The sequence below is a fragment of the Girardinichthys multiradiatus genome, chromosome 5 (genome assembly GCF_021462225.1).
Source record: "Girardinichthys multiradiatus isolate DD_20200921_A chromosome 5, DD_fGirMul_XY1, whole genome shotgun sequence".
NCBI lineage: Eukaryota > Metazoa > Chordata > Actinopteri > Cyprinodontiformes > Goodeidae > Girardinichthys > Girardinichthys multiradiatus.
In genome coordinates this window covers 51,498,230-51,514,798 of record NC_061798.1, presented here as the reverse complement: position 1 = coordinate 51,514,798, position 16,569 = coordinate 51,498,230, and the positions used below count along the sequence as shown (strand labels likewise).

The window sequence follows — 16,569 nt, the reverse complement described above, 5'->3', positions numbered from 1 at the left end:
GAAAGACAGGCGACAAGTGGATCATAGGTAGAAGGTGTCTCAGGTAGATACAGAGTCAGGCCAGGTGTAGCTTCTAGGAAGAGAAAAGAGAGATAACGTAAAGTTAAAAGCTTAAATAACAGCAAATAATACAAAATTGGAGAGTAGTAGGAGAATGTAGCAGAGAGAGTGAAAGTGGTCATTATGTCGTCCAGCAGCCTAAGCCTATAGCAGCATAACTACAGAGATAGTTCAGGATAACCTAAGCCACTCTAACTATAAGCTTTATCAAAAAGGAAAGTTTTAAGCCTAACCTTAAAAGTAGACAGGGTGTCTGCCTCACGGACTAAAACTGGGAGCTGGTTCCAGCTCCCAGTCCAGCATGTGGCCAGGATTGTTAAGTTCTGGGCCGGGCCTGGTATCACCTTATTTCAACATAACTGGACGCAGCCACATGCAGAAAAACACAACGCTATCATAATACTGGGGTCAGAACCAAGAACTGAGTCCAGCTCACATCATGAACATGCTGCCGCTATGCTCCACCCAGAACTGCAGCACGCTGCCAGTAAGATAACAAACCATGACCTCAAAGACCGTCCAGAACCTGTCGGGCTCCACGATGGAAAATCCCAGAGGACCTCACCAAAGCTTTGCAGAGTCCATCCTTATTTGGGTTGATTGTGATCACAGCAGATTCATCCAGTGTCAAGAGGGTCTGATATTGTTATGTTCTGGTTTTAAATTGCTTCAAAACCATTTTTGTAAAACTGAACCAATGATCTGCTTCTAGGGTTTTGTGGGTCAGAAGCTGAAAGCTGAAAAAACGTCACCCATGCTTTGGAGAACATGACAACTTCGGGTCTACCACACCACCAACGTTCTGTGTGAAACCTCCCAAACATGATCGCTGTTAGGTGGACTTAGAAGACACTGCAGGTGCAATGCTAGAGTCTCATCCAGCAGACCCAGCAGAACCATTTATACACGAGGCAAACTAACGAGCTTCACATGACACCAACCTAACAAAAATCTTTAAGTTTCTGCTTTAAAAGAAACTTAAATCACTTAAAGGCACTTAAAAAAAAAAAAAACAAAAAAAAAAAAACAAACGTTGAAGAGAAACTTTACATTACAGGGGACATATTATGCAAAATCCACTTTTTTAGGCATAAAATTTGTGTACTTGGAGTCTGTAGGAGAGCCAGAAGTTTGGATTTAGTCTGTCCAGGTGCTACGGAGACATCTTCACAGTCCATTCAGTTTTCTCTGTTCTCTATCACGTTTTTTGAACTGTTATGTCACTGTTTTTGCTGCGGAACAGCTGGTAAAGCTAAAATAACAACAGACTTTTTTTTAAACATGAATTTATTGTGTTTGTGTGACGTCCTGGCCATTGTTCTGATTGCAGTAGCATCGTACCTCCTGCTGATGTTAGTGCTGTGTGCTCCTTTTAGCTCCTAGAGGACATAACCGTACTGCAGGTTTTAATATTATTATTATTACAACCGATTTTTTATTGTTTTTAATGTTTTTGTTTCTGCTCCGAGTGACAAAACATACTGAAATCTTTCTTTATATTCAAATTAATTGGGATGGAACTGTAAGTGGGTATAGATGATGGATGCATGAATGCATGGATGGATGGATGCTACATTTTTAGCTAATTGTTATGCTTGGTTTGCAATGGAACCCAAATGGAGACAGGATCACAGGTGGAGAGGTGAAGAATATTTAATGACAAACAATAAGAACTTACAAAGATGACCCAAAGGGAAGCAGCATGGATGTAAACGGGAAGAAAACATCGTAATGGAGAACCTGGCAGAAGAACCGAAGGATCCAGCGGGAAACAATCGTGAATCTGAAGTCTGAGGGAAGTGTGAGAAATGACATGGGAAGTTTGTTTGTTATTTAGAGGATGGTGAGGAGCAGGTGTGGCAGAGGGGTAAGCTGAGGGAGGGAGACTAATTAACCCCAATAAAGCTGAACAGAAACACAAAGAAACTGTCAAACCAATGGGAAAAATATATCGGAGATCTAACAAAAATTATTCTGAATGTTCAAAGAACACAAAAAATAAACATGGAAACGAATTGCAAAGCAACACCTAGAGAAGATGAGCTAGAAAATGTTCTCCAAATTCCTCTGATGTTCCTTTGTGTTCCCTGATGTAATTTGGTATTCACCAATGTTCCTTGATGCCCTCTGATGTTCTCTGATATCCTCTGATGTCCTCTGATGCCCTCTGATGTTCTTAGTCTTCTTTGATGCCCTCTGATGTTCCCTGATGTTCCCTGATGTTCTCTGATGTTCTTTGATATCCTCTGATGTTCTCTGTGTTTTCTGATGTTCTCTGTGTTTTCTGATGCGCTCTGATGTTCTCTGATGTCCTCTTAAGCTCTCTGATGTTCTCTGATGTTCTTAGTCTTCTTTGATGCCCTCTGATGTCCTCTGATGTTCTCTGATGTTCTCTGTGTTTTCTGATGTCCTCTGATGCCCTCTGATGTTCTCTGATGTTCTCTGTGTTTTCTGATGCCCTCTGATGTTCTCTGATGTCCTCTTAAGCTCTCTGATGTTCTCTGATGTTCTTAGTCTTCTTTGATGCCCTCTGATGTCCTCTGATGTTCTCTGATGCCCTCTGATGTTCTCTGATGTTCTCTGATATCCTCTGATGTTCTCTGATGCCCTCTGATGTTCTCTGATGTTCTCTGATATCCTCTGATGTTCTCTGATGCCCTCTGATGTTCTCGGATGTTCTCTGTGTTTTCTGATGTCCTCTGATGCCCTCTGATGTTCTATGATGTTCTCTGTGTTTTCTGATGCCCTCTGATGTTCTCTGATGTCCTTTTAAGCTCTCTGATGTTCTCTGATATTCTTAGTCTTCTTTGATGCCCTCTGATGTCCTCTGATGTTCTCTGATGTTCTCTGATGTTCTCTGATATCCTCTGATGTTCTCTGATGCCCTCTGATGTTCTCTGTGTTTTCTGATGTCCTCTGATGCCCTCTGATGTTCTCTGATGTCCTCTTAAGCTCTCTGATGTTCTCTGATGTTCTTAGTCTTCTTTGATGCCCTCTGATGTCCTCTGATGTTCTCTGATGTTCTCTGATGTTCTCTGTGTTTTCTGATGTCCTCTGATATTCTCTGATGTTCTCTGATGCCCTCTGATGTTCTTTGATGTTCTCTGTGTTTTCTGATGTCCTCTGATGTTCTCTGATGTCCTCTTAAGCTCTCTGATGTTCTTAGTCTTCTTTGATGCCCTCTGATGTTCCCTGATGTTTTCTAATGTTCTCTGTGTTCCAGTGGTTCTGGGGCAAAGAGCCTTGGGAGTTATTTACACTCAGACACAGATCTGTGCTGTGGAAGGAGGAGCGGTGGACATCAGCTGCAGCCCCACATTCACATCTGTAGTATTCTTGAAACAGATTTCAGTTAAAAACAGTCTGTGGTTCAGTAAAGGTGGTGTAGGTGGTCGTGTGGATCTGATGTCAGACCCAGACTACATAGGTCGTGTTCAGTATTTCTGTGATCCGCCTCTCTGCACTCTGAGAATCACAGACCTGAGAGAGAGCGACTCGGCTGAGTACAAGTTTAGCCTTAGAAAATACCAAGTAGAAAGTTCTACTGGTTCACCTGGAGTCAACTTGTCTGTTACAGGTAACATTTTACTGAAGCACGACTAAGAGTTGGGTTTTGCATGCATGTTATTGCATTAATGACTTTTCCATTAATTTCCTTCCTGTGTTCAGCTCTTCAGGTGAAGGTTCTCTTGTCAGAGTACACAGACAGTTACTGCAGAGTGGAGCTGAAATGTCAAAGCAGCTGTCCGCCTGATCATCAGTCCTACATCTGGATCAAGAATGGACATGAACTTCTGAGAGAAACATCTTCTTCTGTTTCATTGTCAGTTTATCCTGCAGACAGATACTCCTGTGCTCTGAAAGGATACGAGGCCTTTCTCTCTCCATCAGTCTGTGAGTTTGTCCACCAAGACTTCACTGAATGCATGAATCTTTGTGACATTGTTTGGCACAATATCAGTCAGAAGGCCTTTGCTACCAAATGTGTGTAATACGTCCGTGAATAAAAGTCTGCTACTCAGTATTTCCAGAAATTGTAATCAATTTAAAAACTCCTGAAATGATTAAAAATCCGATGTGTTCACATGTTTTCTCCTGCAGATGCTCCTCAGCTTCCCCATGTCTCAGTGAGTCCTTCTGGTGAGATAGTGGAGGGACGTTCGGTGACCCTAACCTGCAGCAGTGATGCTAACCCAGCAGCTGACTACACCTGGTACAAGGAGGATGAGCAGAAAACAACCAGTAATGAATCACAGCTGATCTTCAGCTCCATCAAGTCGTCTGACTCTGGACAGTATCGCTGTGTGGCAGCAAACCAGCTGGGGAGGAAGACGAGTCGACACAAACGGATAGACGTGAAATGTGAGTGAAAATGATCAGATTCCTAAACATCCGTCCGTCCGTCCGTAACAATCTCTAGATCATCCTGGTGGATCCCAAGGCATACCCAGGCAAGATGTGATTTAAATATTGTCCTGCCAGGTCTCCCTCTCCAGTGGAAAACCTCCACATTTCACTGAGGAGTAGCAGCTCTACTTCAAGCTCCCTCCGAATGACAGAGCTCCTCACCTTATCACTGAGGCTAGGCTACCCAACAGAGGAAGCTCATTTCAGTCAGTTGTCTCCAGGAATGCAGGTGGGACTTGGAACATAGACAGATTGGGACATCAACAGCTTAGTTTGTTGCCTCAGCTCTTTCTTCACCACAGTAGACCGGAGTAAAGCCTGGATTACTGCAGACATGGCCCCAATCCCTCTATCTATCTCCATCCTGCCATCACTCATGAACAAGGCAGGGTGCTTACAGTCCTTCACTTAGGGAAGACAACTACCCGGAGGGAGCAATCTACAGTTTATGCTTAAGAACCAGAGGAGCAGCCTCTCATTCTGGCAGCTTCACACTCCAACCATGCAACCTCCTTTTTCTCTGCCATGTCTTGAGATCCTGTCCATGAACACCACAAACAGAATCATGGACAAAGGGGGGCACTGGCAGAGTCCAGCTCACACTGGGAACAAGTTTAACTTTGTACCAAGACAAAGCTCTTATATGTGGACCAGATAGATCCTAAAGCGAGCGTTTGTGTGTGTGTGTGTCTGAATTAGGTCCCTGGGTTAGCACCATATTTCTATTCGTGTGTTTTGCTAAGAGTTGAGTTGGGTTAATTGGAAGGTTTTGAGGATTCATTTTTTCTTGGTTTTATATTTTCAGTATTTGTTTCTCTTCAAGCCAGCGTCATGCAGCAACACCTTTTTCACCTCTGGTGACCAAAATAAAATCCACCTCCAGCTGAAGCCTGCAGTCTGTGGGTCCTCCCTCCACTGCTTGGCCATTCAGACCAACCACTGTAAAGTTTGAATATATTGCAGTTATTTTTGCTATATATTTTGACTGTTTACATTCATAAATGTCCAAGAATGTTTGCATTGATAGTTTCTGCTGCAGTTGCAGTTTTATAGTTTATACATGAAGTTATTTTTGTGAATTATCTTTGGAGGGACATCCATCTTTTACGAACCCATCATATGTGGACCTAATCAGGATGTCAGTGGTCGACACACGTCATCATAATCTGACTGATGTTTAAGAATAAATTTCAACCTCCTGCAGATGCTCCTCAGCTTCCCTCTGTCTCAGTGAGTCCTTCTGGTCAGCTGGTGGAGGGAGGTTCAGTGACCCTGACCTGCAGCAGTGATGCTAACCCAGCAGCTAACTACACCTGGTACAAGGAGGATGAAGAGTCTCCAAAAGTTTCAGGACATAACTTCATCATCACTGACGTCAGACCTGAACACAGTGGAAATTATTCCTGTGAAGCTCAGAACACCAGAAGAAGCCAGATCTCCACAGTTCATCTGGTGGTGGTCTGAGGTGAGTTATTCTCTCGGTGTTCACAACCATTGAGATGAGTGGACGGTGTGAAGATGGGAGGGGAGCTTAAGTGGAGTGGATGGAGACAAGTGTCAGGAGTGATACAGAAGGACATCTCTGAGATTGAAAAGGAAAGCCTACAGGACAGCAGTGGGACCTGATGGTTTGGGGACAACAGCTTTGTCTGAAAGACAGGAGGCTGAGCTGGAGGTGGCAGAGTCAGAGAAGGTAAGGTTGAGATGGTTCGGACATGTTCTGTGAAGAGATACAGGATACATTGGAAAGAGGATGTTAGAGATGGAGCTGCCAGGCTGGAGGAAGAAAGGAAGACCCCAGAGAAGATTAATGGACACAGTGAAGGAAGACATGGAGATATTGGTCTAACAGTTGAAGAGGCTGAGATAGGGTGAGATGGAGGCAGGTGATGCACTGTGGAGACTCCTGAGGAGAGCTGCAGGAAGAAGACGTTTTGACATGAAGACCCACTCACTGAGTCCATTAAAACATACGGTCTGCTCATTTTATCTCTAAGATTTTTTTTCAATTTTCAGGTTCATCAGTAAAGATAATGAATATCATCAGGTTGACTCTGGTGGTCCTGATGCTGATTCTTCTGGTGGTCTTCAGTCTGTGGACAAGGTGAACCAGTAAAACTCCATCAGTGCCTTCACTGATCTTTGATCCTCTTCTTCAGATCTTCAGATTTTTAACTGTATTCAATATATCTGCTGTTGGGATGAATTCAGGAAGAAGAAAACTCTCAGCTCTCAAACTGGACCAAATGAAGCTGCTGAGGTGATGCAGTTGAGAGGCCCAGCTAGTCTGTTAAAGCTGGAACAGCTGAGTCTGTAATGGACGTTAAGAAAAGAAAAAGCCCAGTTTCAGATCTGATGAGGAGGAATCAAACCCTGAATCCTCTAGATTTGGAGCAGGGTAATTACTCAAACTCATTATTTTTTGTCTTTTCTCCATCTGTTTTCTTCAGTTTGACTCTGGTTCTGATTAGCAGAACATCTCAGCCTAACATGTCATCAGTGAAGCTGAGACAGAACCAGAGAAGCAGGAATACCTGCTCTGAAGACCAACCAAGTTTAAGCCTCCTGGCAGGAAGATGGTCATTGTTGGAATAATTGTATTTAGTTTTTATCTTTTATCTTATATTTTTTCCTTTTGTTTCATTTGACTATTTGATTTTATAACCTTTCATGATGTGATGAGTTTGTCTGCAGGCAAACATCAAAAGTGGAGCTGAGGAGGAAGCAGTCGCAGATGAGGAGGTCATAAAGATGAAGGCTGATTGTGCTGAACAGAAGACGCACTGATCTTAAAATGATGGAGAGACTTAGGAAGTGTGTTGTTAAAAGATAATGGTGTTTATGACCTGTTAACGTTGCAGCTGTTTTTTTCCCATACTTAGAGAGTAACGTTTTTTGTAACTAGGGACCCCCGAAAAATAATAAAAAGAGAGGAACGGACAGATGGTTTTCAGAGCGGTAGGAGATTTGTAACTGGAAGTACATCTCTATCCGTTCTCCTCGCAGAGAGTAAATAACTAATTCTTTGTCTTTCTCTTCTTTTTCTGATGTTATAAGTATTTTAGGTTGTTTAAACCTGACATTAATTTGGTCCTTTGAGCCGGATTCCAACTACGCCTGATGATTCCAGCGGGTTGGTGGATACCAGTAAAGACCGTGCGCACGGCAGTCTTCAACAGGAAGACTCACAGACCCTTTCCGGGACTGGATCTCTGCCCACCTGCTGGGATCTGACGGCTGAAGGAACTCTGAGAGAGAGGAGAGGACAAAGTGATGAGTTGAGTTTGGATTAAAAAGTGTGACGAATGACTGGGGGTCATTGCGTGAAATAAAATCCTGTGAATTCTAGGCCCTAACAGGTAAAAGTAGGACGGCGAAGTCCTGAAGAAGTATTAAGAAGTAATACTGAAAATTCCATGTTTCAAGGATGGCGGAGTCCGTGTTTAAGTATTTAAACAAAAATACTAAGAAAAAATCCGCGTTTAAATGTGTGCATGTGAGAAATGGAGGATTTAAACCACTAGGTTTTACCTCATACCAAAGCAGTAGGATTGTTAGTGACTAACTTTTGTGGAAGCAAAGGCAAGAATTCTCCACTCGAAAGAGTTGAAGTGAGAATTACCACAAAAGGAGATTTTTCTGTCACCCTACTGAGCAGAATAATCCAGTATTTATAATACCCTAGGTATTTATATGATGGACCGAATTTAAATAAATTTAAAAAATGGGAAAAGGGGCGAGTAAAAATAAACTAAAAATGAATAACAATGCAAAGATTGAGGTTATGAGGATGTAGATTATTGGTTAAACGTAACTAAAAAGAGAGAGATGTGATGCAGGAGATAAGAATGGACGTTTTTGTGGAAAGCAGAAAAGGTCAGAGGGCTAAGAAGTAATTTTTGATGGACTTGAAAAGTAGAACAACAGGACAGAAGAAAGGGAGTAAAAAGAGTAGGTGGAAAGTTTTTGTTTTGTACCAAAGATCTGATGAGGTTTGACAGGATTGGATGGACTAAAATGAGTCCCTTTGGTGAATAAATCCATCCCCACCATGGCTGTACCTCATCTATGTTTTATTTGTGTTTATTTTTTATTATTTGAGACGCTGGAGGCTGTTGATACAGTTTGTCACGGAGGTTCATGGCATGACATGGTTTTTTTCTCTGAGTTACCTTAGAAAATATTTGACTCTTTTTAACAGCAGAACAAACAGAATGAGGGGATGAATCGATAGGCTTACAGTTAGATACAGACGCAGAGCTGACTACGCAGAAATAGCCAGAGTGAAACAAAAAGAGGAAGAACCTTTTGAAGAATATAGGATTAGACTGACAAAAGTGTTTAAAATACATAGTGGTCTACAAGAAGATGAAGACGAGCAAGGAGCTTATTAACAGCAGTTAAAAAATGCACTTCATGCTGGTTCCAGGGATGCAATTAATACCTGAGTAAGGAGACATTTTATAGGGTTCCCCACAGCAAATATAGAAGACTATGTTAATCATGCCCTCCATGCAGAAAAACTAATGAAGGATAAAAAACAGAAAAATATAGCCAGCACCTTTTTTCAGAAAGAAGAAGAACAGATTTATTATCAGAACAGCAGAGGAAGAGGAAGATTTAGAGGCAGAGGACAAAACCGCAGGGGTCAGAGAGGAGGAGTGAGCAGAGGAAACTACAGACAATACACCTCAGGGTGTTGGTGTTGTAGGAAAGAAGGACATCTGATCAGAGATGGTCCTGAGAGGAGAAATAATGATTCAGCATGACTAAGACAGAAAACAAGTGAAATTGTTCCTAGTACCTCAGACACCAATGAAAACAAAAAACCAAAAACACAGGGGCAGGATGTCCTCCTAAATTTCTAGGACCTTCTCTCCCTAGATAGCATAAAACCTGAAGTTACCTTACTGTTGAATGGAAAATCAATTACTTTTTTTTGTGATACCGAAGCATGCAGGACCACCTGTAGAGAAACAATCCCAAATTCCAGACTTAGTGATCAGCAAATAACAGTAAGGTCAGCTAGTGGGAAATTGACACAAGTCTATGAGTCTGAACCAGTTTGGATAAGGGATCCCAATGGACAGTCATGTCAGCTATCTATTCTAATGTTTCCTGAGTGTCCGGTGAATCTATTGGGACGAGATGGATTATTACATCTGGGGTTAGCATTGATTAAGACCTCAGAAGGACATATTGTAGTAAAGAGAAAAGCAGAACTCAGTTCGTCACTTGCTGAAGTAGTGTTAGCGGAAGACACCAGGAAGCTCTGCAAAATGTGGACACCTCCACACATATCTTTATTCAAGGATAAAGAACTCAAGTGGCAGGACATGGGAAGAATAGTGCAGAGGGGAAAAGATGCCACAGACTGGTTTGCAACAATAATGAATACAGAAACCAGTGCATCCACAGGATTAACTAGAAAACCATTATTTTGGACAGTGACAGTACAGGAAGGGATACATTTGCATACAAAGAAACAATGAGAAATATTCCTTACTGAACAGGAGGAACAGTTCTTGACTGAAGTCCCTGATAAGTTATGGTCAACAAACCCTACTGATGTGGGTTTAGTAAAAGGAGCGTTACCTGTCCAAATTAGAGCAAAAACAGAATACAGGCCCAGAGTAAAACAATACCCTTTGAAATATGATGCAAGTGAAGGAATAAAACCAGTAATAAAGGATTTAATAACTGCAGGGGTGATAATAAAATGCGAGGACTCACCAGGTAACACCCCCATTTTTCCAGTTAAAAAACAAGCTCCATCAACAGGATGGCGCTTGTTACAAGACTTACAGGCAGTTAATAATGCAGTTGTTCAGAGAGCACCGTGTGTTCCTGATCCTTATACATTATTAAATTCCCTAAGACCAGATGCTAGAATATTTACTGTAGTTGATATAAGCAATGCATTTTTCTCTCTACCTATAGATAAAGATAGTCAGTTCTGGTTTGCATTCACCTTTGAGGGACAAAGATATACTTATACCAGACTACCTCAAGGTTACTGTGAAAGTCCAACTATATACTCTCAGGTAATGAGTGCAAGTATGGCCAAGTTTGATCCTCCAGGAGCTAGTCAGGTTTTACTATATGTTGATGATGTGCTATTAGCCTCTCCTGATGAGGAGACTTGTAAAAATTATACAATAGCATTATTAAAACATTTAGCAGAAGAGGGACACAAAATCAGTAAAAGAAACTTCAGTTGTGCAAAAATGAGGTTAAATACCTAGGATACAATCTTAGCGCAGGGGGACGCACAATTGTAGAAGAAAGAAAGACTGCAATATTACAAGTTCTAAAACCAGTAACAAAAAAGCAAATGATGTCCTTCCTTGGACTAACTAATTATTGTAGAAACTGGGTGCCAAATTATGCAGAAATAGTAGCTCCATTAAACAAACTAATGTATGAGGAAGAGCTGAAAATGATGTCTGAACTGAAATGGAGTCTAGAAGCTGAAGATGAAATTAACATGATTGTCAAGAATTAGCAGAAAAAGAAGCAAAAATTAGAAGTGATTTGCTGGATCACAAAATAGTATGTGAATGACTTCTCCAAAAAAGATGAGAGAGGGAAGATACAAACAGGATATGCATTGGTGACAAAAAATACAGTGTTAAAAGAAATGCAACAACAAAGCCCACTACAGGAGATAGAAATGTGGAAAAAACAAGCAAGCGGGCTCTCCTTCACCCTGTCTTTTCCTCGAGAAAATTTGATCAATTGCATTGAGAGACCAGCTGACCAAATCCATAACTCTGAATTTTGGAAGATATGCAAGAAGAGGCTCCAAATAGAAGACAAGACACAGAGCTGAAGCAGGGTAGATATGGGAGGGGTGCCGGAGACAGAGGAAAAGCGTCCTCCTCCACCGAGAACAGGAAAATAAATTTTCTAAATGGATAGAACTATTTCCAACTAAACAACTGACTGTAGCAAAAGCACTGTGTAAAGATATCATTCCCAGATATGGGATTCCAGAGAAAATATATAGTGATAATGGAGCCCATTTTGTATATCAAATAATAAAGAAAATAGGAATTATGTTTCACATAAATCTGAGAAACCGTTGCGTTTACCACCTTCAAAGTGCTGGATTAGTAGAAAGAATGAATGGGACTATAAAGAACTGCCTGAAAAAGTGTATTGAAGAGACAGGAAGACCAAGGACACAGTGTCTAGATCTAGTAAAACTATATATAAACATTACAAGCACCTCAGGGTTAACACCCTATGAAACGTTATGTGGAAGACCATACAGATTACCACAGTTAAAAAATAAGTGAGAGTTAGATAAAGAAGCTAACCTAGCTGATTATATGAGGAGTATGTTAGAGAAGCAACAGAAATAAAATCAAACTAATGAGGAATGTTCTATTTCCCAGCAGGAAAACTAACTAGTGGAACCAGGAGACTGGGTGTTAATAAGGAGTGTAAAGAAGAAACATTGTTATTCACCTAAGTGGGAGGATCCATATTAGGTATTATTAACCACTCTTATGGCAGTAAAAATAGCTGAGAGATCAACCTGGATTCACCTTACACATTGTAAAAAGATCATTTTGGTTGAAAGCTCCATCAGGGGAAGTGATTTATAGACTGATAATAAGGTGGACCCAGACATTTAGAGTCTGGAGAGACCTGAAAGTCAGTGAAGGAAATGAAAACACTGGAACCATTTAGAGGAGTCAAACTTTCAGCCAAAATGACTTTTAGATGGATGAACAATGCTTTCCATTGCTGGGTATTTATATTTTTTCTCATATTGATTTTTTATTTTTCTGGTATTTCTGGGAACCAGTCAAGATGAATTAGAATATGAGTTATATGAAACAAGTAGCGCTAAATCAAGGTAGGTAAGATAACCTAACTATGTGCACTGAACAAACTTCTTATACTTATGGTATTCAAGTGTGCGTGAAATATAAAACCATAGCTGTGGTGCTGATCCACTCATTAGCTTGACCAAATGAGGAAGGAAAGGACAGGATTATAGAAGTTATAAATGGTACTTAACTAACCCACATGATTGGTGTGATAGAAAGTGCAGAGCAGCAGCTTGGCAGACTGAGGGAGACTCTACATACATAGATGCTATAGATGAAGATAAATTAATTGATCAAGTAGCTGCAAGATTTGAATCAAGTATCTGTTGGTGGTGTACGTTGAACAGAAATGTAGACAGGATCAACTATATTCACTATAATGTACAAAAACTAGGAAATTGGACACAAAGCGGGTTTGAAGCTGTCCATGACTGATTGGCTTCAACTTCCCTGATGTCATTCCAGAATAGAATTGCTTTGGACATGTTGTTAGCTGAAAAAGGAGAGGTTTGTGCCATTTTTAGAGAAAAATGTTGCACATTTATACCTAACAACACTGCTGCTGATGGCAGCTTCACTAAAGCCATAGAAGGTTTGAGATCTCTAAAAGGCAAAATGAAGGAGCATTCTGGAGTAGACACCTTGATGTGGGACTCCTGGCTGGATGTGTTTGGGAAGTATAAAATTTTAGTATCATCAGTAATAATTTCCTTTGCAGTGTTTGCTGCAATTTTTGACATTGTGTGGATGTTGTTCCCTGTCTTCGTTCTCTGTTTAACCGTCTTATCACCACAGCTATTTCTCCTATGGAAGACAGAGTTACCCAACTCTATCTGTTACTTAAACATCAGGATGATGAAGATAATGAGGATGGTACTGACTACTTTTCTGACCTGTACCCAGATCCATCTCTATATGAATCTGTGATTTAAATGTCAGTAAGTACCTCTGAGTATAATTGTCTTTGTACTCATGAAAATAATCTTACAGTTAAAAAATCTAAAAGAAGTGGCTGTTAAGTGATATGAGAATATGAGCAAATATTAGATAAACAGGGAGGAAATGTTGGAATAATTGAATATAGATTTATCTTATATTTTCTCCTATTCTTTAACTTGACTATTTGATTTTATAACCTTTTATGATGTTTGTGTGAGTAAAGGATGTGATGAGTTTGTCTGCAGGCAAAGGTCATAAATGGAGCTGAGAAGGAAGCAGCCACAGTTGAGGAGGTCATAAAGATGAAGGCTGATTGTGCTGAACAGAAGACACTGATCTTAAGATGATGGAGAGACTGTGGAAGTGTGTTGTTAAAAGATAATGGTGTTTATGACCTGTTAACGTTGCAGCTGTTTTTTCCATCCTAAGAGAGTAACGTTCTTTGTAACTAGGGACCCCCGAAAAGATAATAAAAAGAGAGGAACGGACAGATGGTTTTCAGAGCGGTAGGAGATTTGTAACTGAAAACATCTCTATCCGTTCTCCTCGCAGCAAGTGAAATAACTAATTCTTTGTCTTTCTCTTCTTTTTCTGATGTTATAGGTATTTTAGGTTGTTTAAACCTGACAATTCATTCAGAAGTTTAGCAATCATTTATTTACTTCCTGCACTTTTCTCTCGTTTATGTTGTAATTTATTCCTTACATTTTTTAGAATTGGGAACAAAGGTTTTAATGTGGATTCAGAAAATGGTTTCCTAATATCATTAAAACTCCTCCAGCTCCGAGTGAGGAGAAGTTGACCACAAACTATTCTGGAGCTCAGGGTTTGGTTGTAAAAGGACCCGTCTCCATTCAGCCCACTGAACACGCTGTAGCGCCCCGGACATAGAGGGCATACGTGTTTTACACAGTGGATAATGTCTAACAATGACTGGATGAGGTAAAATCCGTGGGTGGGTGAGTCTGATTGGTCACAGGTGGAGAGTGGAGTCTGCGGGTCAGACTTCAGAACCTCATTTGTAGAGATGAAACATTTCTGCTCTGGGTTAATCTTTGTCTCAGCTGGACAGTCTGTATTGTTCTCCAGATAAATGTTGACATTAATAACTTTATCATATGAAGCTCAGAACCTGCTTCAACACAAGGAGTTATCAATTGGGGTCAAGTTCATCTCACTGCAAGTACTGACAAAGGAAAATGTCCATCCGTAAACTTTCTATACCCGTGTCTTCCATAGTGGGTCGCGGGGGAGCTGGTGCCTATCTCCAACAGTCTGCAGGCGAGAGGCAGGGTACACCCTGGGCAGGTCACCAGTCCATCGCAGGGCAACACAGAGACACACAGACAACGAAGCACACACTCATTCACACCTAAGGGCAATTTAGCAAGACCAGTTAACCTAACAGTCATGTTTTTGGACTGTGGGAGGAAGCTGGAGTACCCGGTGAGAACCCACGTATGCATGGGGAGAACATGCAAACTCCATGCAGAAACACCCCTGACCAGGAGTCGAACGCAGGACCTTCTTGGACCTTCCTAACAGTGCTACCAAGTGCGCCACTGCGCAGCCCCAAAGTCATTAGAAAATTGAGACTTCACTTGGACTTTGAGAAATGATCTGCTCGGACCTGACATAAGACGCTAAAATAGCTCCTAAACTGGTGAGGTCACATGACAAAGTGCACTGCTCCTTTTTGCAGTAATAAAAATGAATTAGTTAGATTAGTGATGGATCAGTTGAATCCACACTCTGAACTGTGATGAAAACAGGAGGTCCGTTTACTAATGAAGACCCCCTCCTTTGGAATTATGGTATCAATAATAAATACTGGTTCACTTCCAGAAACTGTTTGACCTATTCACAGGAATAGGTTCACCTGGACAACAGACTAGAGTGGAGATGCAACTGTGAAGCATCTACAAGAAGGGACAGAGCAGACTGTACTTCTTGAGGAAGCTTAGGTCCTTCAGTGTTTGCAGCAAGATGCTGCATATCTTCTATAAGTCTGTTGTGGAGAATCTGATCTCTTCTACCATCATCTGCTGGGGAAGCAGCATCAGAACCAGGGACTTAAAAAAGCTCAACATGCTGATAAAGAAGGCTGGTTCTGTTCTGGGGACTCCTCTGGAACATCTGGAGATTATTGTGGAAAGAAGGATTCTTCATAAAATGAAGAACATTATGGAGAACCCTGAGCATCCTCTTCATCAGACTGTCCTACAACAACAGAGTGTCTTCAGTCAGAGGCTTCTTCAGATCTGCTGTAAGACGGAGCTACAGGAGATCCTTCCTGCTCACAGCCATCAGCATCTACAACGACTCTTTGAAGAAACCTTCATAATATGAGCTATAACAACATTTAATTTCCCTTTGGAATTAATAAAGTATTTTTGAATTTGAATCATTAGGTCAGTTTTGTCACATTTCCTGAAGGAAGACTGATTTATTGTTTCTAGATGTCGACAAACGTGAGCTGGGCGTCTGGACTCGTGCACGTTAACTTGTAAAAATAATTGACTTTTTAGTTTACAGTAATTGTTTGAGGGAGACATGTTGGATTTAGGCTTCCTGCAGTGTAGATTACAGACAGGTGGTAGGTTTAGTAGCACTTGCTCATAGTTCAAGAAAACCAAAACATTTTGACCTTTCTGGTACAAACAGCTGTGTTTTCCTGTGTGTAGACAACTGACATATTTGTTACCAAGCAAGAGGTCAAATGATTGTGTGCTTCACTGACAACAGAAAGCGGTTATCCATATAGATGCATGAAATGTTCCCATAATTTAGAGTACATGTTCTCTCTGGCATCTGATATGGTTCTGGTCCATACCAGATTTCCTTTGATAATCAAACTATCTTCCTTTAATAACTGCTTTTAACACTTTCTGTGATATTCCTGCATGTGTCGCCGTGGTTACGCTCGTTTTTTGTTTTCCGAGATGGCCGGAGGGTACTTTCTGTGGCTTCACCCCATTCAGACCTTTCTGTGGTTCTTAGTTGGATTTAAGCAGGGTTCTGACGTTGGAAGAGGAAGAGGAAGAGGCCTTTGTCCAACTGAACTCTAATATGGACTTGGAAATAAGGTCAAGTGTCATTTGCCTACTTCTGGCTGTCTGTGGGACCAAGTTCCCCCACCTCTGCTACAGGTACTCATCCCATTGACATCTACAGTTCTGTGTAAATGCTAACTCCCCCACACTCTGAAAACCTCTGCTCTACAGAATAAATAAGTTATACCAGTGGTAGAAAATAGGTTTTAATAGTAATAATACTGTTAATGTCTCAATAAAATTCATTTGTTCTGTTTAACTCGTCCACT

At 41.0% G+C, this 16,569-nt stretch overlaps 1 protein-coding gene across 3 annotated transcripts; it reads left to right on the top strand.

Moving 5' to 3' along the window:
• The first annotated feature begins 3,216 nt into the window (after positions 1–3,216).
• LOC124867978 (B-cell receptor CD22-like) lies at positions 3,217–7,419 on the top strand. 3 transcript variants are annotated; one of them, XR_007038203.1, is made up of 6 exons: positions 3,217–3,637; positions 3,730–3,954; positions 4,162–4,422; positions 6,484–6,571; positions 6,679–6,865; positions 7,162–7,419. XR_007038203.1 is itself a non-coding variant. In XM_047364731.1 (5 exons), exons 1-5 carry the CDS (start codon positions 3,256–3,258, stop codon positions 6,782–6,784), a joined length of 1,062 nt encoding a protein of 353 aa, XP_047220687.1. In that variant the 5' UTR covers positions 3,217–3,255; the 3' UTR covers positions 6,785–7,419. The 3 variants fall into 3 exon arrangements, 1 of the variants encoding a protein (XP_047220687.1); XR_007038202.1 differs by lacking the exon at positions 7,162–7,419 and adding an exon at positions 5,672–5,932 and having other exon boundaries at positions 6,679–6,724; XM_047364731.1 differs by having other exon boundaries at positions 6,679–7,419.
• Positions 7,420–16,569: the final 9,150 nt, after the last annotated feature.